The sequence below is a fragment of the Oncorhynchus kisutch genome, linkage group LG22, assembly GCF_002021735.2.
Source record: "Oncorhynchus kisutch isolate 150728-3 linkage group LG22, Okis_V2, whole genome shotgun sequence".
Lineage (NCBI taxonomy): Eukaryota > Metazoa > Chordata > Actinopteri > Salmoniformes > Salmonidae > Oncorhynchus > Oncorhynchus kisutch.
In genome coordinates, this window is record NC_034195.2 from 55,225,370 (window position 1) to 55,252,153 (window position 26,784).

Genomic DNA, 26,784 nt, shown 5'->3' on the forward strand with positions numbered 1-26,784 from the left:
CATGATTACATTATTCCAGGGTATATCTGGTAGTCTGTCTCCTCATGACTACATAATACCAGGGCATATCTGGTGGTCTGTCTCCTCATGACTACATAATACCAGGGTATATCTGGTGGTTTGTCTCCTCATGACTACATAATACCAGGGTATATCTGGTGGTTTATCTACTCATGACTACATAATACCAGGGTATATCTGGTGGTCTGTCTCCTCATCACTCAGCCACATAATACCAGGGTATATCTGGTGGTCTGTCTCCTCATGATTACATTATACCAGGGTATATCTGGTGGTCTGTCTCCTCATGACTACATAATACCAGGGTATATCTGGTGGTCTCTCTCCTCATCTCTCAGCCACATAATACCAGGGTATATCTGGTGGTCTGTCTCCTCATCACTCAGCCACATTATATCAGGGTATATCTGGTGGTCTGTCTCCTCATCACTCAGCCACATAATACCAGGGTATATCTGGTGGTCTGTCTCCTCATCTCTCAGCCTCATAATACCAGGGTATATCTGGTGGTTTGTCTCCTCATCTCTCAGCCACATACCACCAGGGTATATCTGGTGGTCTGTCTCCTCATCACTCAGCCACATAATACCAGGGTATATCTGGTGGTCTGTCTCCTCATCCCTCAGCCACATAATACCAGGGTATATCTGGTGGTCTGTCTCCTCATGACCACATAATACCAGGGTATATCTGGTGGTCTGTCTCCTCATGACTACATAATACCAGGGTATATCTGATGGTCTGTCTCCTCATGACTACATAATACCAGGGTATATCTGGTGGTCTGTCTCCTCATGACTACATAATACCAGGGTATATGGGCTTTCTGGTGGGTTTTCTGGAATAAGAGCAAGCGTATATCGTGGTAGAAAGGGCAATAGAGGATCAAATGAGATTAATTCTCTATTTCTTCAAGGTCACAATAGTTACATAGTCTTTCCTCTTCCAGTTCACCACAAAACCGACCTGTTTCAATACCCACAGGCAATATCCCTGATCTTACCTGTGCACATAGCATCATAGCATAGCATCTCTTGCTTTTAGGTAGGTTATACATAATTATATCTCTCGCACACCAATTCACCCTTAATCAAACAAAAGATTCTCAATTTGGGTTCATGATTAATCTCCTCCACCCATTTTTTTTCTTCATATTGCATCAAGAGTTTCTGGGAGTTTCTGTATCTGGTGCCTTTTCCCAACTACTTAAACATTTCACTTCTACAGTCCAATTGGAATGCTATCCATGTGGACCGTATAACAGTAACAGGGATTCATCAGCCAACCACTTTTTTTTGAACGATGACCTGTGATTGAGCACGTTGTATTTTTGTTTCAACGTTACATCGTAATAAAGACAATGATGCAAGTCAGAGCAAGGATGAAAAAAAAAATCTATGGTTTGTCAGCAGTCATGGTTGTAATGGCTGTCATAGGTGGAAGAAGGTGAAGAGGACCGAGGTGCAGCGTGGTACGTGTTCATGGTAGATTCAATAAAGAAACTGAACACTAGAACAAAAACCAACAAAGCGGAACAAACGAAACAGTTCTGTCTGGTGCAGACACACAAACACAGAAAACAACTACCCACAAACACAGGTGGGAACAGGCTACCTAAGTATGGTTCTCAATCCGAGACAACGATTGCCAGCTGCCTCTGATTGGGAACCATACCAGGCCAAACACATAGAAATACAAAACCTAGACTATAAAACATAGAATGCCCACCCCAACTCACGCCCTGACCAAACTAAAACAGAGACATAAAAAAGGAACTAAGGTCAGGACGTGACAATGGCAGAGCAAGATGAGGTGCACTCCAGAGGTGCTGTTTACACCACTTTTCCATACAGCCTCATGTTGTGTTTGAAGCAGAGACAATAAAGACCCACCCAGGAAGTAAGGTCAGGACGTGTTACATAACTGTAACCACTGAAGTGCTTTTCAGGAAACACGTGAAATATAAAAACAAGAGTCAGACATGGCCTTGTATAATAACATGACATGGTCCAACATCTTTTAGGATCAGCTTGGTTTTGCTTTTGGTAAATCTGGTTGGTTTTGCTTTTGGTAAATCTGGTTGGTTTTGCTTTTGGTAAATCAGCTTGGTTTTGCTTTTGGTAAACATGGTTGGTTTTGCTTTTGGTAAATCAGCTTGGTTTTGCTTTTGGTAAAAATGGTTGGTTTTGCTTTGGGTAAACTTGATTTGTTTTGCTGGGTAAATTTGGTTGGTTTTGCTTGGTAATCTTGGTTGGTTTTGCTTGGTAAACTTGGTGGGTAAACTTTGTTGGTTTTGCTGGGTATATTTGGTTGGAATTTCTTTGGTAAACTTAGTTGGCTTTGCTTGGTAAACTTGGTTGGTTTTCCTTGGTAAACTTTGTGTGTAAATCTGGTTGGTTTTGCTGGGTAAATGTGGTGGGTAAATCTGGTTGGTTTTACTGGTTAAATTTGGTTGGACTTCGAGAGAACTGGGCCTGTAGAACCCCCCCCCCCCCACCCTCCCACCCCCAGATAGCTGACTGATGAGTAAAAGTTGTCTGGGAATAGTTGACAGTTGACACAGAGAGGGTGTGTTGTGTGATCTTGTGGACTAAACCAGTTGAGCAGGGAGGTTCTTGTTTTGGCTGTTTTGCCTAATGGGCGTTAGTTCACATTGATTTGGGATTGTCAGTGCTTTTGTGTTCTCTGAAGAAAATGGTGCTTATTGTGTTAAAGTTTGAGAGATAAATCCAGTAAGATCAAGTATGAATGGGTAAAAAAAAAAAAATGATTTCCAGTATGGTGACAAAATAGGTGAACATGATCCATTTGGCATTCCATATCTTTACAAAAAAATATGCGGACTCTAAAGTCAAGAAATAACTGAAACGTTATGTTGGCACCTGTATGTAATTGTAACGCTCGTCGTTGCATGAAGAAGGAGTGGACCAAAGCACAGCTTACATTTTGGCACCAGTGTATGTGCAACGTTTAGACTGATCCAATGAACCATTATAGTGAACACTTTTCTTTTAGACTAGCAAGAAATCCACAGGGGCCGACAATTTGGATGCTGCCTGGTCTGGTTTCACGATGATGAGGATTGATGCGGCTGATAGTATTATGTCCTGACTGTTGATCTGGCTATGTCTAAACTACAATCCGATTTTATAGCTATGCAGGAATGTCTTGCCGATTTAAAACGTGTTCTTAATACAGGCAAAATATATTACATGTTGTTTTTAAGCTCTCGTAAGAATGTTTTAGATGAGCTATTTGTTCAGTCATTAGATGGTTCCCCAATGGAACGTGTTCCTGCATATAAATACTGAGGCATTTGGATTGATGTGTATAAAACATATAGATGAGCTGGTTAAGAAGATAAGATGTAAAGTTGTCTTTTTCTACAGAAACAGATGGTGTCTTTCTCTGAGCAGTAGGAAGCAGATTATTCAGTCAACCTTTGATCTGTTGTTGATTATGGTGTTATTTATCAAAGTGCAGCTGCTAAAACTCTTAAACCATCTCCCATAATGCCCTTCGTTTGGTTACAGGTGACAGTTTTTATACTCATCACTGTATCCTGTATCAAAAGGTTGGCTGGACTTCGCTAAAGACTCTTAGATCTCTACATTACTCCCTTCTTGTTTACAAGGCCCTACTTCATAAACTTTGCTGTTGAAGGATAGACACCTGAGTTGTCTAACCGGTTCACAGGATTGGTTAACTCTTGAGGTTTCTTGGGTCTTCAAAGAACTAGATACATCTGCTTTTGGTTTTAATGCACCATCTTACTGGAACAAAATTCGAAATTCATTTAATCTTGATGTTCTAGTGCCGTTCGGGAAATTGAAAGTATTGATCAGGGACGTATTTGTGGAGGAATGTAACAGTTTTTCTGAGGGATTTGTTATGATTTATTTGTGCTTATGTAAATGTGATATCAGTTTTTTTTATTTACAATAAAATTGCTAAAATAAAAACAAAACTATTTTTTGCTTTGTCATTTTGGGGTATTGTGTGATTGATGAGGATTATATATTTTTTAAATCCATTTTAGAATGAGGCTGTAACATTAAAAAATGCGTAAAAAGTCAAGGGGTCTGAATACTTTCCGAATGCACTGTAGTATACACAGTACCAGTCAAAAGTTCGGACACACCTATTCATTCAAGGATTTTTCTCACTTTTTACTATTTTCTACATTGTAGAATAATAGTGAAGACATCAAAACTATGAAATAACACATAAAACAAACTACCTCATTCGTCCAGTCAATTGGATGAGTTACCTTCAGCAGATACCATCGTGTTGCTAAGAGTCTCCCCTTCCCACAGAGGGGACATACTATTCTCTGATCCAAAACAAATGTCTTTAAATTCTTAAAACTAAGAAATCTTAATCAAACTCTTCAACAGAGTCTTGGATGAATGTAAAATATCAACCATTGAACAAATACAGAAAGAAGTTGGTCGCCATGTTATATATATCATGGGTTGATTGAATTTCTACCTGATAGCTCAGAACTTATTAGGAAACAATGGGAAACAGAGCTCAAAGAAGAAATTAGTGAGAACTATTAGTTACAGATATGTACAAATGTTCACATTTTCTTCTACAACCTTAGACATAAGTTATTGCAATTCAAGATAATTTACTACACTACTGCCAGAATTCATGCAATGCACCCAGAGAAGCAGTATCTCTTCTAGAATAACATCAGTACCGGCACACAGTGCTTGACTTGGATTAAAATAGGTGCTGGTACTCATTTTGGGTGCCAGTACTATCTATTGTTATGTGCAGGAGCTTCACAATACATTTGAATGTTTATTCTATAAGAGGAACAGGAACTCAAGCAGTAGAACATTTAAGGTGCTGGTAATCAGCTCCGGTGAGCTCCTGTCCAAGTCAAGCACAGCCGGCACCTCTTATAGAATAATATGAGTACCTTCACCTCTTATAGAATAATATGAGTACCTTCACCTCTTATAGAATAATATGAGTACCTTCACCTCTTATAGAATAATATGAGTACCTTCACCTCTTATAGAATAATATGAGTACCTTCACCTCTTATAGAATAATATGAGTACCTTCACCTCTTATATAATAATATGAGTACCTTCACCTCTTATATAATAATATGAGTACCTTCACCTCTTATAGAATAATATGAGTACCTTCACCTCTTATAGAATAATATGAGTACCTTCACCTCTTATATAATAATATGAGTGCCTTCACCTCTTATGGAATAATATGAGTACCTTCACCTCTTATAGAATAATATGAGTGCCTTCACCTCTTATAGAATAATAGGAGTACCTTCACCTCTTATAGAATAACAACATTTTCTTCAACAGTGTGTGTGCACCTTTTTTATTCCACTTCAAGCGTTGCCTAACCACTAATGAAATCCGGGGTGCGTCCCAAGTAGCCCCCTATTCTCTATATAGTGCGCTACTTTTCACTAGAGCCCTATGAACCCTGGGAAAAGTAGTGCACTATAAAGGGAATAAGGTACCATTTTGGCCGCATTTTCAATGAATATGATTATACAACCATAAAAAAGAGCACTGAACTCTGCGACCTTGGAGAAGTCCTTCAGGAAAAGATACAAAGTGACTCAAAAAAATAAATCAATTAGTAAAAGATTTAGCATTAGAGAGATGCTGAATGTCCGCTGGTCAAAGCCTGGCATTTAATCAACGGTCATCAAAAGACTCAAACTGCTACATTAGAAGTTTTGTTCAAACATAATTAACAAAAATACAGTAGTAAGATCTAGTCTCTATTCAAAAATACAGTAGTAAGATCTAGTCTCTATTCAAAAATACAGTAGTAAGATCTAGTCTCTACATATAAAATGTACATGATCCTGCAATATAATAAGAATGAACAAGAACTACAACACAAAACGGGAACTACAACACAAAACGGGAACTACAACACAAAACGGGAACTACAACACAAAACGGGAACTACAACACAAAACGGGAACTACAACACAAAACGGGAACTACAACACAAAACGGGAACTACAACACAAAACGGGAACTACAACACAAAACGGGAACTACAACACAAAACGGGAACTACAACACAAAACGGGAACTACAACACAAAACAGGAACTACAACACAAAACATAACAGGAACTACAACACAAAACGGGAACTACAACACAAAACGGGAACTACAACACAAAACGGGAACTACAACACAAAACGGGAACTACAACACAAAACGGGAACTACAACACAAAACATAACAGGAACTACAACACAAAACGGGAACTACAACACAAAACGGGAACTACAACACAAAACGGGAACTACAACACAAAACGGGAACTACAACACAAAACGGGAACTACAACACAAAACGGGAACTACAACACAAAACGGGAACTACAACACAAAACAGGAACTACAACACAAAACAGGAACTACAACACAAAACAGGAACTACAACACAAAACATAACAGGAACTACAACACAAAACATAACAGGGACTAAAACACAAAAAATAACTACAACACAAAACAGGAACTACAACACAAAGCATAACTACAACACAAAAAAGGAACTACAACACAAAACATAACAGGAACTACAACACAAAACATAACAGGAACTACAACACAAAAAAGGAAGTACAACACAAAACATAACAGGAACTACAACACAAAACAGGAACTACATCACAAAACAGGAAGTACAACACAAAACATAACAGGAACTAAACAAAACATAACATAACATTTGCATCCCCTTTGTTGGCTTTGATCTGTAGAGGACTTTCCCCTCCAATATGGTTCTGTGGTTCTATGATTCCATGGTTCCGTCGTTCTATGGTTCTGTGGTTAAATTACGGTTCTGTGGTTCTAGTACACTGGGGTGGCGTTGCGGATCGCACAGCAGAGAACCATGGTGAATATCATCTCAAAGATCTACAGAGGAAGAAGAAGAGGAAGGTCTTTATCAAGACTTCAACATCTGTCCTCACTCAGTCAGGACAGCAGAGGTCAGGAGAACCTTTCTGTCTGTGCAGATAGTAACTGTCACAGGGCTCCAGAGTTACTGTGACGCAGTGGATTATAGAATATAACTGAAAAGTAATCCAGGAGCGTCTCCATGGTAACACCGCTCACCATGATGACAGCGACAACCAGGGCAGCTAGACCAATCAGGCAGAGCTTCTCGGAGAAGAGGTCCTTCAGCTTCAGATGACAGCTCTGATGGGAGGGGAACACAGGGAGGGGATAAGGACCAACACTTAAACACTTGTTTTCCTCCTGTCATATTTATGTGCTGTGTAAAGCATTCATTTAAACAGAACATAGAGATTTACAGTAAAAATGATTATGATCCCCCTTCCAGGAGAGAATGCTGTTTTTTGTGGGGTCGCCAAATTTTATGCAAATTCAAATATTCCAAAAACATCCATTTGAACTACTTCACCAAATATCAAAACATTGGAAAGGGAAGGTAAAGAGGAATACCTCGTCAGTTGCACAAATGAATACGTTCAACCTAAATGTGTCTTCCGTATTGAACCCAAACCCTCTGAATCATTGGACATTGACCTGGGCAACAATGCGATGCGTGAACTGTACCTGAGGTTTCAACAAGGCATCGTCCTGGGTCTTCTTGGGACACAGAGCTCCGGCTACTTGTTTGAATAAGGGGGAGTCGTCTCCTTTACCACAGCAGTCCAGCTGAGGACACATGTAGAGACAACCAGTCAGCCATCGATCGATCGATTGATTGATTTTTCTCTCCCCCAGCCCTCCCCCAGTTCTACAGAACCGTCACAGTACAACGATCGCATTGAGGAGAATACATTTTATATAAGGTATTGTTCCAAAAATAAGACCACGGTTATCGTGAAATAACTCTGAACGAAGATGTGCATCTTTTTCCCTCGGCAATAACATATACATTTTCAACATTGGGCTGTGTTTACACCAGCAGCCCAATTCCTTCCTGTCATCCAGGACCTCTATACCAGGCGGTGTCAGAGGAAGGCCCTAAAAAATTGTCAAAGACTCAAGCCACCCACGTCATAGACTGTTCTCTTTGCTACCACACGGCAAGCGGTAACGGAGCGCCAAGTCTAGGTCCAAGAGGCTTCTAAACAGCTTCTACACCCAAGCCATAAGACTCCTGAAAATCTAGTAAAATGGCTACCCAGACTATTTGCATTACCCCCTCCCCTTTACGCCCCTGCTACAGTACTCTCTGTTATTATCTACGCATAGTCACTTTAATAACTCTACCTACATGTACAGTACATATTAACTCAATTACCTTGACTCACCGATGACCCCCACATTGACTCTGTACCGGTACCCCCTGTATATAGCCTCCACATTGACTCTGTACCGGTACCTCCTGTATATAGCCTCCACATTGACTCTGTACCGGTACCTCCTGTATATAGCCTCCACATTGACTCTGTACCGGTACCTCCTGTATATAGCCTCCACATTGACTCTGTACCGGTACCCCCTGTATATAGCCTCCACATTGACTCTGTACCGGTACCCCCTGTATATAGCCTCCACATTGACTCTGTACCGGTACCCCCTGTATATAGCCTCCACATTGACTCTGTACCGGTACCCCCTGTATATAGTCTCCACATTGACTCTGTACCGGTACCCCCTGTATATAGCCTCCACATTGACTCTGTACCGTAACACCCTGTATATAGCCTCCACATTGACTCTGTACCGGTACCCCCTGTATATAGTCTCCACATTGACTCTGTACCGGTACCCCCTGTATATAGTCTCCACATTGACTCTGTACCGGTACCCCCTGTATATAGCCTCCACATTGACTCTGTACCGGTACCCCCTGTATTTCGCCTCCATATTGACTCTGTACCGGTACCCCTGTATATAGCCTCCACACTGACTCTGTACCGGTACCCCCTGTATATAGCCTCCACATTGACTCTGTACCGTAACACCCTGTATATAGTCTCCACATTGACTCTGTACCGGTACCCCCTGTATTTCGCCTCCATATTGACTCTGTACCGGTACCCCTGTATATAGCCTCCACATTGACTCTGTACCGGTACCCCCTGTATATAGCCTCCATATTGACTCTGTACCGGTACCCCCTGTATTTCGCCTCCATATTGACTCTGTACCGGTACCCCCTGTATATAGCCTCCACATTGACTCTGTACCGGTACTCCCTGTATATAGCCTCCACATTGACTCTGTACCGTAATACCCTGTATATAGCCTCCACATTGACTCTGTACCGTAATACCCTGTATATAGCCTCCACATTGACTCTGTACCGGTACCCCCTGTATATAGCCTCCACATTGACTCTGTACCGTAACCCCCTGTATATAGCCTCCACATTGACTCTGTACCGGTACCCCCTGTATATAGCCTCCACATTGACTCTGTACCGGTACCCCCTGTATATAGCCTCCACATTGACTCTGTACCGGTACCCCCTGTATATAGCCTCCACATTGACTCTGTACCGGTACCCCCTGTATATAGCCTCCACATTGACTCTGTACTGGTACCCCCTGTATATAGCCTCCACATTGACTCTGTACCGGTACCCCCTGTATATAGCCTCCACATTGACTCTGTACCGGTACCCCCTGTATATAGCCTCCACATTGACTCTGTACTGGTACCCCCTGTATATAGCCTCCACATTGACTCTGTACCGGTACCCCCTGTATATAGCCTCCACATTGACTCTGTACCGTAATACCCTGTATATAGCCTCCACATTGACTCTGTACTGGTACCCCCTGTATATAGCCTCCACATTGACTCTGTACCGGTACCCCCTGTATTTCGCCTCGCTATTGTTATTTACTGCTGCTCTTTAATTATTTGTTAATTTTATTTCATTTTTATTTTTTTAGGTATTTTTCTTAAAACTGCAATGTTGGTTAAGGGCTTGTAAGTAAGCATTTCACTGTAAGGTCTACAGCTGTTGTATTCGGCGCATGTGACAAATACAATTTGATTTGACTTGATTCTATATTTTTTTATTCACAAATTGATTTTTTTTAACCAATCACATCAGATCCTTTCAGATGAGCTCTTTTTCCAGAGCTGATCTGATTGGTCAAAAGACCCAATGAATAAATAAAAGATCAGAATTGGCCTGCCTCTGTAAAAAAAACGCAGTCATTTGTGATCTTCAGGATCTACAGGAATAGCTAGTGTTTTATAATCACATTACTACATTATTGCTACAACTCTGTTAACCACTTTAACAGATTGAAATGATGATGAAATCAGCCAGAGGTCAGAGGTCAGAGACCTACCGTCTCGTGGAACACCTCCAGGACTTTGATAGCAGCTGTTTTGCTGGAAGAGTCTACAACGTCCACTGACTTGATGTACGCCGCGTCATAGAAGTTTATCATCTCCTTGGAGATCTGGAACAAACGGAGATAGCAGAGTTTGGTAGAGTCCATGTGTGTGTTTGTGTGTGTGTGTGTGTGTGTGTATGTCTTACTGTCTCACGGTTACTAAATCCCCAGATCCCAGCAGCCACCTCACAGGCGAAGAGGCACACCAACAGGAAGAAGAACTGAAAGAGAAAGACAAAAGAGAGATTAATTTGTCAAGCTTTTTTAAAATGGGTAATCTCAGGGCTTTACTTTACTGAAGGCCAAAACTTGATCGTCCACAAAAATGATTGGTCCCAGAGAGAGAGAGTACAGGCTCAGTGAGCACAGCCTTGCCATTGAGAAGGGTAGACACAGGAAAACCTGGCTCCCTGTAGAGGAAAGGCTGTGCAACCACTGCACAACAGCAGAACCTGAGACAGAGCTGCATTTCCATCGCTTCATTTCATTCTCATTTGATTTATTTTTTATATTGTAAATATCCAAAATAAGCTTTGGCAATATGTACATTGTTATGTCATCCCAATAAAGTGAATTGAATTTAATTGAGAGAGAGAGCTGTAGGGCTGTGCTACTGAGAGAGAGAGAGCTGTAGGGCCGTGCTACTGAGAGAGAGAGCTGTAGGGCCGTGCTACTGAGAGAGAGAACTGTAGGGCTGTGCTACTGAGAGAGAGAGCCTTAGGGCTGTGCTACTGAGAGAGAGAGAGCTGTAGGGCCGTGCTACTGAGAGAGAGAGCTGTAGGGCTGTGCTACTGAGAGAGAGAACTGTAGGGCTGTGCTACTGAGAGAGAGAGCCTTAGGGCTGTGCTACTGAGAGAGAGAGCTCCAGGGCTGTGCTACTGAGAGAGAGAGAGCTGTAGGGCTGTGCTACTGAGAGAGAGAGCTGTAGGGCCGTGCTACTGAGAGAGAGAGCTGTAGGGCCGTGCTACTGAGAGAGAGAGCTGTAGGGCCGTGCTACTGAGAGAGAGAGCTGTAGGGCCGTGCTACTGAGAGAGAGAGCTGTAGGGCCGTGCTACTGAGAGAGAGAGCTGTAGGGCCGTGCTACTGAGAGAGAGAGCTGTAGGGCCGTGCTACTGAGAGAGAGAGCTGTAGGGCCGTGCTACTGAGAGAGAGAGCTGTAGGGCCGTGCTACTGAGAGAGAGAGCTGTAGGGCTGTGCTACTGAGAGAGAGAACTGTAGGGCTGTGCTACTGAGAGAGAGAGCCTTAGGGCTGTGCTACTGAGAGAGAGAGCTCCAGGGCTGTGCTACTCTCCCATGTTTAGAGGTCTGTTAATATTGCTGTCCATCCAGGGACACTGCACTGGGGCTGACCCTGTGCATCTCTCCGTGTATGTATATCTGGATGTGTTAATTAATGCAGAAAAAACACATTTATTTTCTAACCAATAGATAATAAAATATATATTCTATTCCTGAGAGAGAGCGCCGTTGGGCCGAGCTACACTCCAATGTTGAGAGGCGTGCCCTGAAAAGACAAGCATTGTTGTCCTGCTGCCCTCTAGTGGTCACTCACTCACCGTTCCAAGGAGGCACTGAGATTCCTGGATGGCACCATAGCAACCAAGGAACCCTACAATCATCATCACAGCTCCCACAGCAATCAGGATGTACACGCCTAGACAAAAAAAAGACACAACTCCATTGGTCCCACAGTGAGAGAAAAAAAATCACTATTTACATTCATCTACTTGCCCTGCCCTCATTTTGACATTTTCTTTTTAGGACATCCAGGGTTACAAATACAATACAAAACCAATTGACATAAACAGTTCCATTCATGAATGTTATGAAACAAATGTCAAGAAACAAATAAGGTCCGCCAAGCAAAAACATGATTAAAAAAGATATAATCTAATCAAGTAAAATGTTATTGTGGTTCTAACAGGTTTTATTTTTTATTTATTTTATTTCACCTTTATTTAACCAGGTAGGCTAGTTGAGAACACCTTTATTTAACCAGGTAGGTTAGTTGAGAACACCTTTATTTAACCAGGTAGGCTAGTTGAGAACACCTTTATTTAACCAGGTAGGCTAGTTGAGAACACCTTTATTTAACCAGGTAGGCAAGTTGAGAACAAGTTCTCATTTACAATTGCGACCTGGCCAAGATAAAGCAAAGCAGTTCGACAGATAAAACGACACAGAGTTACACATGAAATAAACCAAACATACAGTCAATAATACAGTATAAACAAGTCTATATACAATGTGAGCAAGTGAGGTGAGATAAGGGAGGCAAAAAAAGGCCATGGTGGCAAAGTAAATACAATATAGCAAGTAAAACACTGGAGTGGTAGTTTTGCAGTGGAAGAATGTGCAAAGTAGAGATAGAAATAATGGTGTGCAAAGGAGCAAAATAAATAAATACAGTAGGGGAAGAGGTAGTTGTTTGGGCTAAATTATAGATGGGCTATGTACAGGTGCTGATATCTGTGAGCTGCTCTGATAGCTGGTGCTTAAAGTTAGTGAGGGAGATATGAGTCTCCAGCTTCAATCATTTTTGCAGTTCGTTCCAATCATTGGCAGCAGAGAACTGAAAGGAGAGGCGGCCAAAGGAGGAATTGGCTTTGGGGGTGACCAGTGAGATACACCTGCTGCAGCGCGTGATACGGGTGGGTGTTGCTATGGTGACCAGTGAGCTGAGATAAGGCGGGAATTTACCTAGCAGGGTCTTGTAGATGACCTGTAGCCAGTGCAGCAGTATCTAACAATACCCAAAATACACACACATTTAAAGTAAAAGATATATATATATATAAAGGTCCTGTATATAAGGTCCAGATGAAGTCGAAAGTTTACATACACTTAGGTTGGAGTCATTAAAACTGGTTTTCAACCACTCCACAAATTTCTTATATCCTATATCGACATAACCTGAAAGGCCGCTCAGGAAGGAAGAAGCCACTGCTCCAAAACCGCCATAAAAAAGCCAGACTACAGTTTGCAACTGCACATGGGGACAAAGACTGTACTTTTTGGAGAAATATCCTCTGGACTGATGAATCAAAAATAGAACTGTTTGGCCATAATGACCATCATTATGTTTGGAGGAAAAAGGGGGAGGCTTGCAAGCCGAAGAACAGCATCCCAACCGTGAAGCACGGGGGTGGCAGCATCATGTTGTGGGGGTGTTTTGCTGCAGGAGGGACTGGTGCACTTCACAAAATAGATGGCATCATGAGTCAGGAAAATTATGTGGATATGTAGAAGCAACATCTCAAGACATCAGTCAGGAAGTTAAAGCTTGGTCGCAAATGGGTCTTCCAAATGGACAACGACCCCAAGCATACTTCCAAAGTTGTGGCAAAATGGCTTAAGGACAACAAAGCCAATCCTGTAGAAAATTTGTGGGCAGAACTGAAAAAGCGTGTGCGAGCAAGGAGGCCTACAAACCTGACTCAGTTACACCAACTCTGTCATGAGGAATGGGCCAAAATTTACCCAACTTATTGTGGGAAGCTTGTGGAAGGCTACCCGAAACATTTGACCCAAGTGAAACTATTTAAAGGCAATGCTACCAAATACTAATTGAGTGTATGTAAACTTCTGACCCACTGGGAATGTGATAAAATAAATAAAAGCTGAAATAAATCATTCTCTCTACTGTTATTCTGACATTTCACATTCTTAAAATAAAGTGGTGATCCTAACTGACGTAAAACAGGGAATTTTTACGAGGATTAAATGTCAGGAATTGTGAAAAACAGAGTTTAAATGTATTGGGCTAAGGTGTATGTAAACTTCCGACTTCAACTGTATATATATATATAGAAACATATATAAACTCAGAAACGTCCCTTTTCAGGAATGTCTTTCAAAGATAATTTGTAAAATCCAAATAATTTTACAGATCTTCATTGGGTTTAAACACTGTTCTTTGAACCATAAACAATTAATGAACATGCACCTGTGGAACGGTAGGCAATTAAGGTCACAGTTATGAAAACTTAGGACATTATAGAGGCCTTTCTACTGACTCTGAAAAACACCAAAAGAAAGATGCCCAGGTTCCCTGCTCATCTGTGTGAACGTGCCTTAGGCATGCTGCAAGGTGGCATGAGGACTGCAGATGTGGCCAGGGCAATAAATTGCAATGTCCGTACTGTGATACGCCTAAGACAGCGCTACAGGGAGAAAGGTCGGACAGCTGATCGTCCTCGCAGTGGCAGACCACATGGAACAACACCTGCACAGGATCGGTACATCCGAACATCACACATGCGGGACAGGTACAGGATGGCAACAACAATTGCCCGGGTTACACCAGGAACGCGCAGTCTCTACATCAGTTCTCAATCTGTCCGCAATAGGAGAGAGTCTGGACTGAGGGCTTGTAGGCCTGTTGTAAGGCAGGTCCTTACCAGACATCACCGGCAACAGCGTCGCCTATGGGCACAAACCCACCGTTGCTGGACCAGACAGGACTGGCACAATGTTCTCTTCACTGATGAGCCGCGGTTTTGTCTCACAAGGGGTGATAGTCGGATTCCGGTTTATAGTGGAAGGAATGAGTGTTACACAGAGGCCTGTACTCTGGAGCGGGATCAATTTGGAGGTGGAGGGTCCGTCATGGTCTGGGGCGGTGTGTCACAGCATCATCGGACTGAGCTGGTTGTCATTGCAGGTAATCTCAATGCTGTGCGTTACAGGGAAGACATCCTCCTCCCTCATGTGGTACCCTTCCTGCAGGCTCATCTTGACATGACCTTCCAGCATGACAATGCCACCAGCCATACTGCTTGTTCTGTGCGTGATTTCCTGCAAGACAGGAATGTCCAGTGTTCTGCCATGGCCAGTGAAGAGCCTGGATCTCAATCCCATTGAGCACGTCCGGGACCTGTTGGATCGGAGGGGAAGGGATAGGGCAATTCCCCCCAGAAATGTCCAGGAACTTGCAGGTGCCTTGGTGGAAGAGTGTGATAACATCTTACAGTAAGAACTGGCAAATTTGGTGCAGCCCATGAGGAGGAGATGCACTGCAGTACAAAATGCAGCTGGTGGCCACACCAGATACTGACTGTTACTTTTGATTTTAACCCCCACTTTGTTCAGGGACACATTATTCCATTTCTGTTAGTCACATGTTGTGGAACTTTTTCAGTTTATGTCTCAGTTGTTGAATCTTGTTATGTTCATACAAATATTTACACGTTAAGTTTGCTGAAAATAAACGCAGTTGACAGTGAGAGGACGTTTCTTTTTTTGTTGAGTTTATAAACTACACAGTGCCAAAGTATTCAGACTCCTTGACTTTTTCCACATTTTGTTACATTACAGTCTAATTCTAAAATGGATTAAATTGTTTTTTCCCCTCATCAATCTACACACAATAACCCATAATGACATTACAATAACCCATAATGACATTACAATAACCCATAATGACATCACAATAACCCATAATGACGAAGCAAAAACTGGTTTAGAAATGTTTGCTACTTCATAAAATAAAAATCTAATATACCCAATTACATAAGTATACAGACACTTTACTCAGTACTTTGTTGAAGCTCCTTTTGGCAGCGATTACAGCCTTGATTACAGCCTTCTTCTTGGCACACCTTTATTTGGGGCTTGGCACACCTGTATTTAGGGAGTTTCTCACATTCTTCTCTGCAGATCCTCTGTCAAGCTCTGTCAGGTTGGATGGGGAGCGTTGCTGCACAGTTATTTTCAGGTCTCTCCAGAGATGTTCGATCGGGTTCAAGTCCGGGCTCTGGCTGGGCCACTCAAGGACATTCAGAGACTTGTCCCGAAGCCACACATGCGTTGTCTTGGCTGTGTGCTTATGGTCGTTGTCCTGTTGGAAGGTGAACCTTTGCCCCAGTCTGAGGTCCTGAGCGCTCTGGGGTAGGTTTTCATCGAGGATCTTTCTGTACTTTGCTCCGCTCATCTTTCCCTCGATCCTGACTAGTCTCCCAGTCCCTGCCGCTGGTTCTCCCATCTCCACAGAGGAACTCTAGAGCTCTGTCAGAGTGTCCATCAGGTTCTCCCTGATCAAGGCTCTTCTCCCCTGATTGCTCAGTTTGGAGGGGCGGCCAGCTCTAGGAAGAGTCTTGGTGGTTCCAAACTTCTTCCATGTAACAGTGATGCCACTGTGTTCTTGGGGAACTTCAATGCTGCAGAAATTTTTTGGTAGCCTTCCCCAGATCTGTGCCTCGACACAATCCTGTCTCGGAGCTCTACGGACAATTCCTTCTAAATCATGGCTTGGTTTCTGCTTTGACATGCACGGTCAACTGTGGGACCTTAATAAATAGACAGGTGTCTGCCTTTCCAAATCATCTCCAATCAACTGAATTTACAACAGGTGGACTCCAATCAGGAGGAGGATGATCAATAGAAACAGGATGCACCTGAGCTCAATTTAGAGTCTCATAGCAAAGGGTCTGAATACTGATGTGAATAAGGTACTTTTATTTATAATAAAACTTCAAAACTGTTTTCACTTTGTCATTATGGGGTATAGATTGCTGAGGATTGTTGTTATTTAATACATTTTAGAATAAGGCTGTAACGTAACAAATTGGGGAATAGGTGGAGGGGTCTGAAAACCTTCTGAAGGCACTGTATATGTGTGATGTGATGCATAGATATTATGAACAGCATGTAGATAGAATATGTAGTATATATGTAGAATACATGGTTGTAATAGTATGGTTGCCTTGACTAGAATACAGTACTTACATATAAAGTGGATAAAACAGTATGTAAACATTATTAAAGTGACCAGTGCTCCATCATTAAAGGGACCAGTGTTCCATTATTAAAGAGACCAGTGTTCCATTATTAAAGTGACCAGTGTTCCATTATTAAAGTGACCAGTGTTCCATTATTATGTTCCATTATTAAAGGGACCAGTGTTCCATTATTAAAGTGACCAGTGTTCCATTATTAAAGTGACCAGTGTTCCATCATTAAAGTGACCAGTGTTCCATCATTAAAGTGACCAGTGTTCCATCATTAAAGTGACCAGTGTTCCATTATTAAAGTGACCAGTGTTCCATTATTATGTTCCATTAATAAAGTGACCAGTGTTCCATTATTAAAGTGACCAGTGTTCCATTATTAAGTGACCAGTGTTCCATTATTATGTTCCATTAATAAAGTGACCAGTGTTCCATTATTAAAGTGACCAGTGTTCCATTATTAAAGTGACCAGTGTTCCATTATTAAAGGGACCAGTGTTCCATTATTAAAGGGACCAGTGTTCCATTATTAAAGTGACCAGTGTTCCATTATTAAAGTGACCAGTGTTCCATTATTAAAGTGACCAGTGTTCCATTATTATGTTCCATTATTAAAGTGACCAGTGTTCCATTATTAAAGTGACCAGTGTTCCATTATTAAAGGGACCAGTGTTCCATTATTAAAGTGACCAGTGTTCCATTATTAAAGTGACCAGTGTTCCATTATTAAAGTGACCAGTGTTCCATTATTATGTTCCATTATTAAAGTGACCAGTGTTCCATTATTAAAGTGACCAGTGTTCCATTATTAAAGTGACCAGTGTTCCATTATTAAAGTGACCAGTGTTCCATTATTAAAGTGACCAGTGTTCCATTATTATGTTCCATTATTAAAGTGACCAGTGTTGCATTATTAAAGTGACCAGTGTTCCATTATTAAAGTGACCAGTGTTCCATTATTAAAGGGACCAGTGTTCCATTATTAAAGTGACCAGTGTTCCATTATTAAAGTGACCAGTGTTCCATTATTAAAGTGACCAGTGTTCCATTATTAAAGTGACCAGTGTTCCATTATTAAAGTGACCAGTGTTCCATTATTAAAGGGACCAGTGTTCCATTATTAAAGTGACCAGTGTTCCATTATTAAAGTGACCAGTGTTCCATTATTATAGTGACCAGTGTTCCATTATTAAAGGGACCAGTGTTTCGTTATTAAAGTGACCAGTGTTCCATTATTAAAGGGACCAGTGTTCCATTATTAAAGGGACCAGTGTTCCATTATTAAAGGGACCAGTGTTCCATTATTAAAGGGACCAGTGTTTCATTATTAAAGTGACCAGTGTTCCATTATTAAAGTGACCAGTGTTCCATTATTAAAGTGACCAGTGTTCCATTATTATGTTCCATTATTAAAGGGACCAGTGTTCCATTATTAAAGTGACCAGTGTTCCATTATTAAAGTGACCAGTGTTCCATCATTAAAGTGACCAGTGTTCCATCATTAAAGTGACCAGTGTTCCATCATTAAAGTGACCAGTGTTCCATTATTAAAGTGACCAGTGTTCCATTATTATGTTCCATTAATAAAGTGACCAGTGTTCCATTATTAAAGTGACCAGTGTTCCATTATTAAAGTGACCAGTGTTCCATTATTATGTTCCATTAATAAAGTGACCAGTGTTCCATTATTAAAGTGACCAGTGTTCCATTATTAAAGTGACCAGTGTTCCATTATTAAAGTGACCAGTGTTCCATTATTAAAGTGACCAGTGTTCCATTATTAAAGTGACCAGTGTTCCATTATTATGTTCCATTATTAAAGTGACCAGTGTTCCATTATTAAAGTGACCAGTGTTCCATTATTAAAGGGACCAGTGTTCCATTATTAAAGTGACCAGTGTTCCATTATTAAAGTGACCAGTGTTCCATTATTAAAGTGACCAGTGTTCCATTATTATGTTCCATTATTAAAGTGACCAGTGTTCCATTATTAAAGTGACCAGTGTTCCATTATTAAAGTGACCAGTGTTCCATTATTATGTTCCATTATTAAAGTGACCAGTGTTGCATTATTAAAGTGACCAGTGTTCCATTATTAAAGGGACCAGTGTTCCATTATTAAAGGGACCAGTGTTCCATTATTAAAGTGACCAGTGTTCCATTATTAAAGTGACCAGTGTTCCATTATTAAAGTGACCAGTGTTCCATTATTAAAGTGACCAGTGTTCCATTATTAAAGGGACCAGTGTTCCATTATTAAAGTGACCAGTGTTCCATTATTAAAGTGACCAGTGTTCCATTATTATAGTGACCAGTGTTCCATTATTAAAGGGACCAGTGTTTCGTTATTAAAGTGACCAGTGTTCCATTATTAAAGGGACCAGTGTTCCATTATTAAAGGGACCAGTGTTCCATTATTAAAGGGACCAGTGTTCCATTATTAAAGGGACCAGTGTTTCATTATTAAAGTGACCAGTGTTCCATTATTAAAGGGACCAGTGTTCCATTATTAAAGGGACCAGTGTTCCATTATTAAAGGGACCAGTGTTCCATTATTAAAGGGACCAGTGTTCCATTATTAAAGGGACCAGTGTTCCATTATTAAAGGGACCAATGATTCCATGTCTATAGGGCAGCAGCCTCTAAGGTTCAGTGCTGAGTATCTAGATGGTAGCTGGTTAGTGACAGTGACTAAAGTCTGGGAAATTCCCTTTAATAGGGGCTTTGTCTGCAGTCCAGCGTGCTGCTCTATAAGCACATAGGAATGCATATTGGTTTATGTGGGAAACACCAGCAGGTGGCAGTATGATAAGTCAGTATGATAACCCCATACAGAAACAAACTATTGAAATGGAATTCTTTGTCTTTTTCCAGGTGGCTTCTGACATGTGAGATGAAGAGGGCATCCCGTAACATCCTGTTACTGGGACAGGATGACTTACCAGATCCATCTGGACTGAGAGGGAGGAGGGAGAGCACACGCATGCACGCACACACACACACATTACACACACACAAACATTACACACACATTGCAAACACACACACACACACACAGTACACACACACACAGTACACACACACACACACACACACACACACACACACAAACACTCATAAACACACACACTGACAGCGGCGTAGACCGAGCCAGGAAATTCCCCCCTCCCCTCTCCACACAAACAAAAATATACCACTTCTCCTTCCCGAGAAAACTGAAAGCCCTTCCCAGGCATCTCGATATTCCCGTTCAAACCGGAAATGTTTAAATCCTATAATAACCTAAAAACGAAAAACATGGTCCTCTGTAGTTCAGTAAGTAGAACATGGTCCTCTGTAGTTCAGTTAGTAGAACATGGTCCTCTGTAGTTCAGTAAGTAGAACATGGTCCTCTGTAGTTCAGTCAGTAGAACATGGTCCTCTGTAGTTCAGTTAGTAGAACATGGTCCTCTGTAGTTCAGTTAGTAGAACATGGTCCTCTGTAGTTCAGTTAGTAGAACATGGTCCTCTGTAGTTCAGTCAGTAGAACATGGTCCTCTGTAGTTCAGTTAGTAGAACATGGTCCTCTGTAGTTCAGTTAGTAGAACATGGTCCTCTGTAGTTCAGTTAGTAGAACATGGTCCTCTGTAGTTCAGTTAGTAGAACATGGTCCTCTGTAGTTCAGTTAGTAGAACATGGTCCTCTGTAGTTCAGTTAGTAGAACATGGTCCTCTGTAGTTCAGTTAGTAGAACATGGTCCTCTGTAGTTCAGTTAGTAGAACATGGTCCTCTGTAGTTCAGTTAGTAGAACATGGTCCTCTGTAGTTCAGTTAGTAGAACATGGCTTTTACAATGTTCGGATAATGGATGCAATTCCCAGGACCACCCATATGTAATTCAGGCACTCATGCAAGCACGCATACACCCCCACACACACAAACATACACACTGGCAGCGACCAGGACCCAGAAAGGAAATACCTCCCTCCCTGTCCCCAGAAACATCCTCCCTTGGTGCCATCCGAACTTCAACCTCCAAACAGTATGACCTGACTTCCTTCACAGCAACCTGTGAACAACCATGACGACCTCTGTATCTCCCTGCAGGGTAACTAACTCACAGCAGTCAGAGTGTAGCAGGGTAACTAACTCACAGCAGTCAGAGTGTAGCAGGGTAACTAACTCACACCAGTCAGAGTGTAGCAGGATAACTAACTCACACCAGTCAGAGTGTAGCAGGGTAACTAACTCACAGCAGTTGGAGTGTAGCAGGGTAACTAACTCACACCAGTCAGAGTGTAGCAGGGTAACTAACTCACACCAGTCAGAGTGTAGCAGGATAACTAACTCACACCAGTCAGAATGTAGCAGGGTAACTAACTCACAGCAGTCAGAGTGTAGCAGGGTAACTAACTCACACCAGTCAGAGTGTAGCAGGGTAACTAACTCACACCAGTCAGAGTGTAGCAGGGTAACTAACTCACACCAGTCAGAGTGTAGCAGGGTAACTAACTCACACCAGTCAGAGTGTAGCAGGGTAACTAACTCACACCAGTCAGAGTGTAGCAGGGTAACTAACTCACACCAGTCAGAGTGTAGCAGGGTAACTAACTCACACCAGTCAGAGTGTAGCAGGGTAACTAACTCACACCAGTCAGAGTGTAGCAGGGTAACTAACTCACACCAGTCAGAGTGTAGCAGGGTAACTAACTCACACCAGTCAGAGTGTAGCAGGGTAACTAACTCACACCAGTCAGAGTGTAGCAGGGTAACTAACTCACACCAGTCAGAGTGTAGCAGGGTAACTAACTCACACCAGTCAGAGTGTAGCAGGGTAACTAACTCACACCAGTCAGAGTGTAGCAGGGTAACTAACTCACACCAGTCAGAGTGTAGCAGGGTAACTAACTCACACCAGTCAGAGTGTAGCAGGGTAACTAACTCACACCAGTCAGAATGTAGCAAGGCAACTAACTCACACCAGTCATAATGTAGCAGGGTAACTAACTCACAGCAGTCAGAGTGTAGCAGGGTAACTAACTCACACCAGTCAGCACCTCGCCAGGACCAAAAATACAAATTCCATCTAGACACCGTTGTCATAGAGCACACAAGAAACTTTACATTCCTCGGCCTGAACATCAGAATACCTGACCACTGTGACTGATGCAAAATTAAGGAAAGCTTTGACTATGTACAGGCAGACCTGGCTCTCAAGAGAAGACAGGCTATGTGCACACTGCCAACAAAATGAGGTGGAAACTGAGCTGCACTTCCTAACCTCCTGCCCAATGTATGACCATATTAGAGAGACATATTTCCCTCAGATTACACAAATCCACAAAGAATTTGAAAACAAATCCAATTTGGATAAACTCCCATATCTACTGGGTGAAATACCACAGTGTGCCATCACAGCAGCAAGATTTGTGACCTGTTGCCACAAGAAAAGGGCAACCAGTGAAGAACAAACACTATTGTAAATACAACCCATATCTATGTTATTATTCACAATATCTATGTTATTAATCACAAGATGCATCCATGTCTCACCACACGGCCCTGTGGAAAGAAATGTGTGTTTACTGCCTATTTTAACCGCACACTTGTTGTTTGTCTTCATGGATTTTATAATGTCGTATGTTTTTCCCCCAACACCACTTTCCATCAATTTGTATCGCAGATCCTCATGCCAAATTGAGTCAAAAGCTTTTTTATAGTCAACTAAGCATGAGAAGACTTTGCCTTTGTTTTGGTTTGTTTGTCAATTAGGGTGTGTAGGGTGAATACGTGGTCTGTCGTATGGTAAATTGGTAAAGATCCAATTTGACATTTGCTCAGTACATTGTTTTCACTGAGGAAAGTCTGCTGTTAATGATAATGCGGAGGGTTTTCCCAAGGTTGCTGTTTACGCATATCCCACGGTAGTCAAATTCGTCTCCGCTTTTGTGGATTGGGGCTATTAGTTCTTGGTTCCAAATATTGAGGAAGATACCAGAGCTAAGGATGATGTTAAAGAGTTCAAGTATAGCCAATTGTAATTTGTGGTCTGTATATTTTATCATTTAATTGAGGATACCATCAACACAACAGGCCTTTTTGGGTTGGAGGGTTTGTATTTTGTCCTGTAGTTCATTCAATGTAATTGGAGAATCCAGTGGGTTCTTGTAGTCTTCAATAGTTGATTCTAAGATTTGTATTTGATCATGTACAGTGGGGCAAAAAAGTATTTAGTCAGCCACCAATTGTGCAAGTTCTACCACTTAAAAAGATGAGAGAGGCCTGTAATTTTCCTCATAGGTAGACTTCAACTATGATAGACAAAATGAGAAAAAAATTGAGAAAATCACATTGTAGGATTTTTTATGAATTTATTTGCAAATTATGGTGGAAAATAAGTATACTATGTACAGACCCAGCAAGTGACAGAGCTGCAGGAGTTGTGACCCATTTTGTTGGTTGTTTTGTCATAGTTGTGTCTAAGGGGCATGATTGGGAGGGAATGCTGTCACCTCCAGGTAGGTGTTTGTCCCCCTGTGTGCTGAGGGTGTCAGGTTCTTGTCCAGTTCTGGCAATTAGGTTTCCACAGACTAGTACATGTCCCTGGGCCTGGACATGGTTGATCTCCCCCTCCAGGATGGAGAAGCTGTCATCGTTAAAGTATGGGGATTATATTGTGCTCCGACGGGTTCTAGAGTGGCTTCTCTCTCTCTCTCTGTCTCTGTCTCTGTCTCTGTCTCTTTCTTTCTCTCTCCATCTCCTTCCCTCCATCTTTCTCTCTCTCACACACACACACACACACACACACACACACACACACACACACACACACACACACACACACACACACACACACACACACACACACACACACACACACACACACACACACACACACACACACACACAGAACCTGCTGAGAGGAAGGTGTTGTGTAAACGATCAATACAGATGACTATAAAAGCTATTTCTATACCAGTAACAACATGTTTGTTACTCAACCACTTCTATCCTCTTTTCTTGTCACACCAACGTATCACCGAACTTCCCTCTTCTCAGTCTTGTTTCTCGGTAATAACCCTAACCCCCACACTCAAATGACTCTGCCAATCAATCGCTTCAACATGTTTCAACTAGTAGATCAAGAACACGACTTTAATCCAACAGCGGCACTTCCTTCAACCCTCTAAAACCCTGGGACCCCACTCTCCGAGGCTGTCTCAGGGGGAGTTGGGATCTGTCACGGAATCAACAACAGAGATAATCAACAACAGAGATAATCAACTACGGAGCTACACCTACAGAGGACGTCCTCAAGACAACACAGATTGTCTGTCTGTACCTCCTACTGCACTAGTGACGAGTGACAACTACCCAGTCTGTACCACTGACTAGTTCAACTCGTCTGGTAGGAGGGGAGCCCAGGCGTGGGCGTATATTTATGTATATCCAGTCCTACATAAACACCAGTTTGGTGTGCCAGGCTAAAAAAAGAACCACTTTCAACTCTAATTTATAACAAGATGTACAAGGCTATTTGAATTATTCAAGGGTGTGTGTATTGAGGGGCAGGAGAGAAGAAAAACCTCGCCTTGATGTTCGTCTGGGTGGGGTGTACTGCATCGCTGTACCCCTCCAATCATCACTTTGCCTGGTTGGCTTGGGCCGGGCTGTTTGGGCTGTTCCCTGCTCTAACAACATGGTGTCCACCAGGAGTTTTACCCTCTCTGTATACTTAACCGAGGTAAGTATGGGAATGGAGAAGACCAAATTTGATTGAATGGGAGCTATATTTTGCTACCACAACAAACAGAATAGCCTAAAGCCTATACACAGCCCTGTGAACCCTTGGAAAAGTTCAGACCATGTATATGTTAAAAGTGTTAGAAGACGCTGAGAGAGAAGTAAAAACTAAATACAGTAACCCTTAACTCCGGGACTAGTAGTTAGAGTGGAGGGGCGGCAGGGTGGCAGGTAGCCTAGTGGTTAGAGTGGAGGGGTGGCAGGTAGCCTAGTGGTTAGAGTGGAGGGGCGGCAGGGTAGCCTAGTGGTTAGAGTGTAGAGGTGGCAGGTAGCCTAGTGGTTAGAGTGGAGGGGCGGCAGGGTAGCCTAGTGGTTAGAGTGGAGGGGCGGCAGGTAGCCTAGTGGTTAGTGTGGAGGGGTGGCAGGTAGCCTAGTGGTTAGAGTGGAGGGGCGGCAGGTAGCCTAGTGGTTAGTGTGGAGGGGCGGCAGGTAGCTTAGTGGTTAGAGTGGAGGGGCGGCAGGTAGCCTAGTGGTTAGAGTGGAGGGGCGGCAGGTAGCCTAGTGGTTAGAGCGTTGGACTGAAAGGTTGCTAGATTGAATCCCCGAGCTGACAAGGTAAAAATCTGTCATTCTGTCCCCTGAACAAGGCAGTTAACCCACTGTTTCCTAGGCTGTCATTGTAAATAAGATTTTGTTCTTAACTGACTTGCCTAGTTAAATAAAGGTAAACCTCTGCAGGAATAATACAGTAACCCTTAATGTGTCGTTACAGGTCCTGATGTTGGACACACCCAAAGACACCCAGCCGATCAATGTTTGGATTTCCAGCATTACAGTGACCTACTGTATGTACAGTGGGGTCCGGAATTATTGACACCCATGATAAAGATCAGCAAAAATTACTCTATAAAATAAATAATTCAAATACTGAGCTATACTGTAAACAAACAAATGGGGAAATTAATATTATTTTATACTAATACAATTGATCAGAGAAAGAGATTTTGTTTAACAAGTAATATACATTTCTTCTCAACAAAGTCAAAATGATTGACATCCCTTGTTTTCAATAGCTCACCTGGTGAGGATAATGGCACTGAGCTTTCTTAAATGTTTTATGAGGAGAACACATTGGGAGGGATCTTAGACCGTTCCTCCGTACAGAAACATTCCAGTCAATTAATAATTTATTTGCGGATTTTGATGTGTGCTTGAGGTTATTGTTTCCTCTGGAAGATCCACTTATGGCCAAGTTTCAGCCTCCTTAGCCTAGTGCCAATGCAGTTTATCCAACTCCAGGATTGTACATTTGTTGGATAACATGGAAATAGAGCTCTTTGGCCACACATACACCAGTGGTATGTATATATATATATATGCTTTGGCATCTAAATGAAAATGTACGAACAGAATATATATCCCATGTGTTCCTTTATGAAGGTCAGTCGGGAGATACACTGTCAGAGGAACACTGAGATACACTGTCAGAGGAACACTGAGATACACTGTCAGAGGAACACTGACATACACTGTCAGAGGAAATGTTACAGTAACTAACAACATCTCCCAGTGATACCATCCCATCATCGCTTAGAGAGAGAGAGAGAGAGAGACAGAGAGAGAGAGAGAGAGAGAGAGAGACAGAGAGACAGAGAGAGAGAGAGAGAGGGAGAGGGAGGAGGGAGAGGGAGAGGGAGAGGGAGAGGGAGAGGGGAGAGGAGAGAGAGAGGGAGAGAGAGAGAGAGACAGGAGATACACTGTCAGAGGAAGAGAGAGACAGAGAGAGAGAGAGAGAGAGAGAGACAGAGAGACAGAGAGAGAGAGAGAGAGAGGGAGAGGTGAGAGGGAGAGGGAGAGGAGATGGAGAGAGGGGAGAGAGAGAGGGCGAGAGAGAGAGAGAGAACAGGAGATACACTGGTCAGAGGAAATTTACAGTAACTAACAACACTCCCATTGTTACC

The 26,784-nt window shown here is 42.2% G+C and overlaps 1 protein-coding gene across 1 annotated transcript in view; it reads right to left on the reverse strand.

The window, feature by feature from the left end:
- Window positions 1–5,366: 5,366 nt before the first annotated feature.
- The window catches only part of LOC109879458 (CD81 antigen), a 28,389-nt gene continuing 6,971 nt past the window's right edge, over window positions 5,367–26,784 (reverse strand). Inside the window, exons 3-8 of the mRNA XM_020471623.2 lie at window positions 11,931–12,028; window positions 10,521–10,595; window positions 10,327–10,440; window positions 7,622–7,723; window positions 7,157–7,240; window positions 5,367–6,955 (exon numbers count right to left, since the gene is read on the reverse strand). Of these exons, the coding sequence (XP_020327212.1) occupies window positions 6,890–6,955; window positions 7,157–7,240; window positions 7,622–7,723; window positions 10,327–10,440; window positions 10,521–10,595; window positions 11,931–12,028 (539 nt within the window). The 3' untranslated portion in view covers window positions 5,367–6,889. The remainder of the gene's footprint in view (window positions 6,956–7,156; window positions 7,241–7,621; window positions 7,724–10,326; window positions 10,441–10,520; window positions 10,596–11,930; window positions 12,029–26,784) is intronic.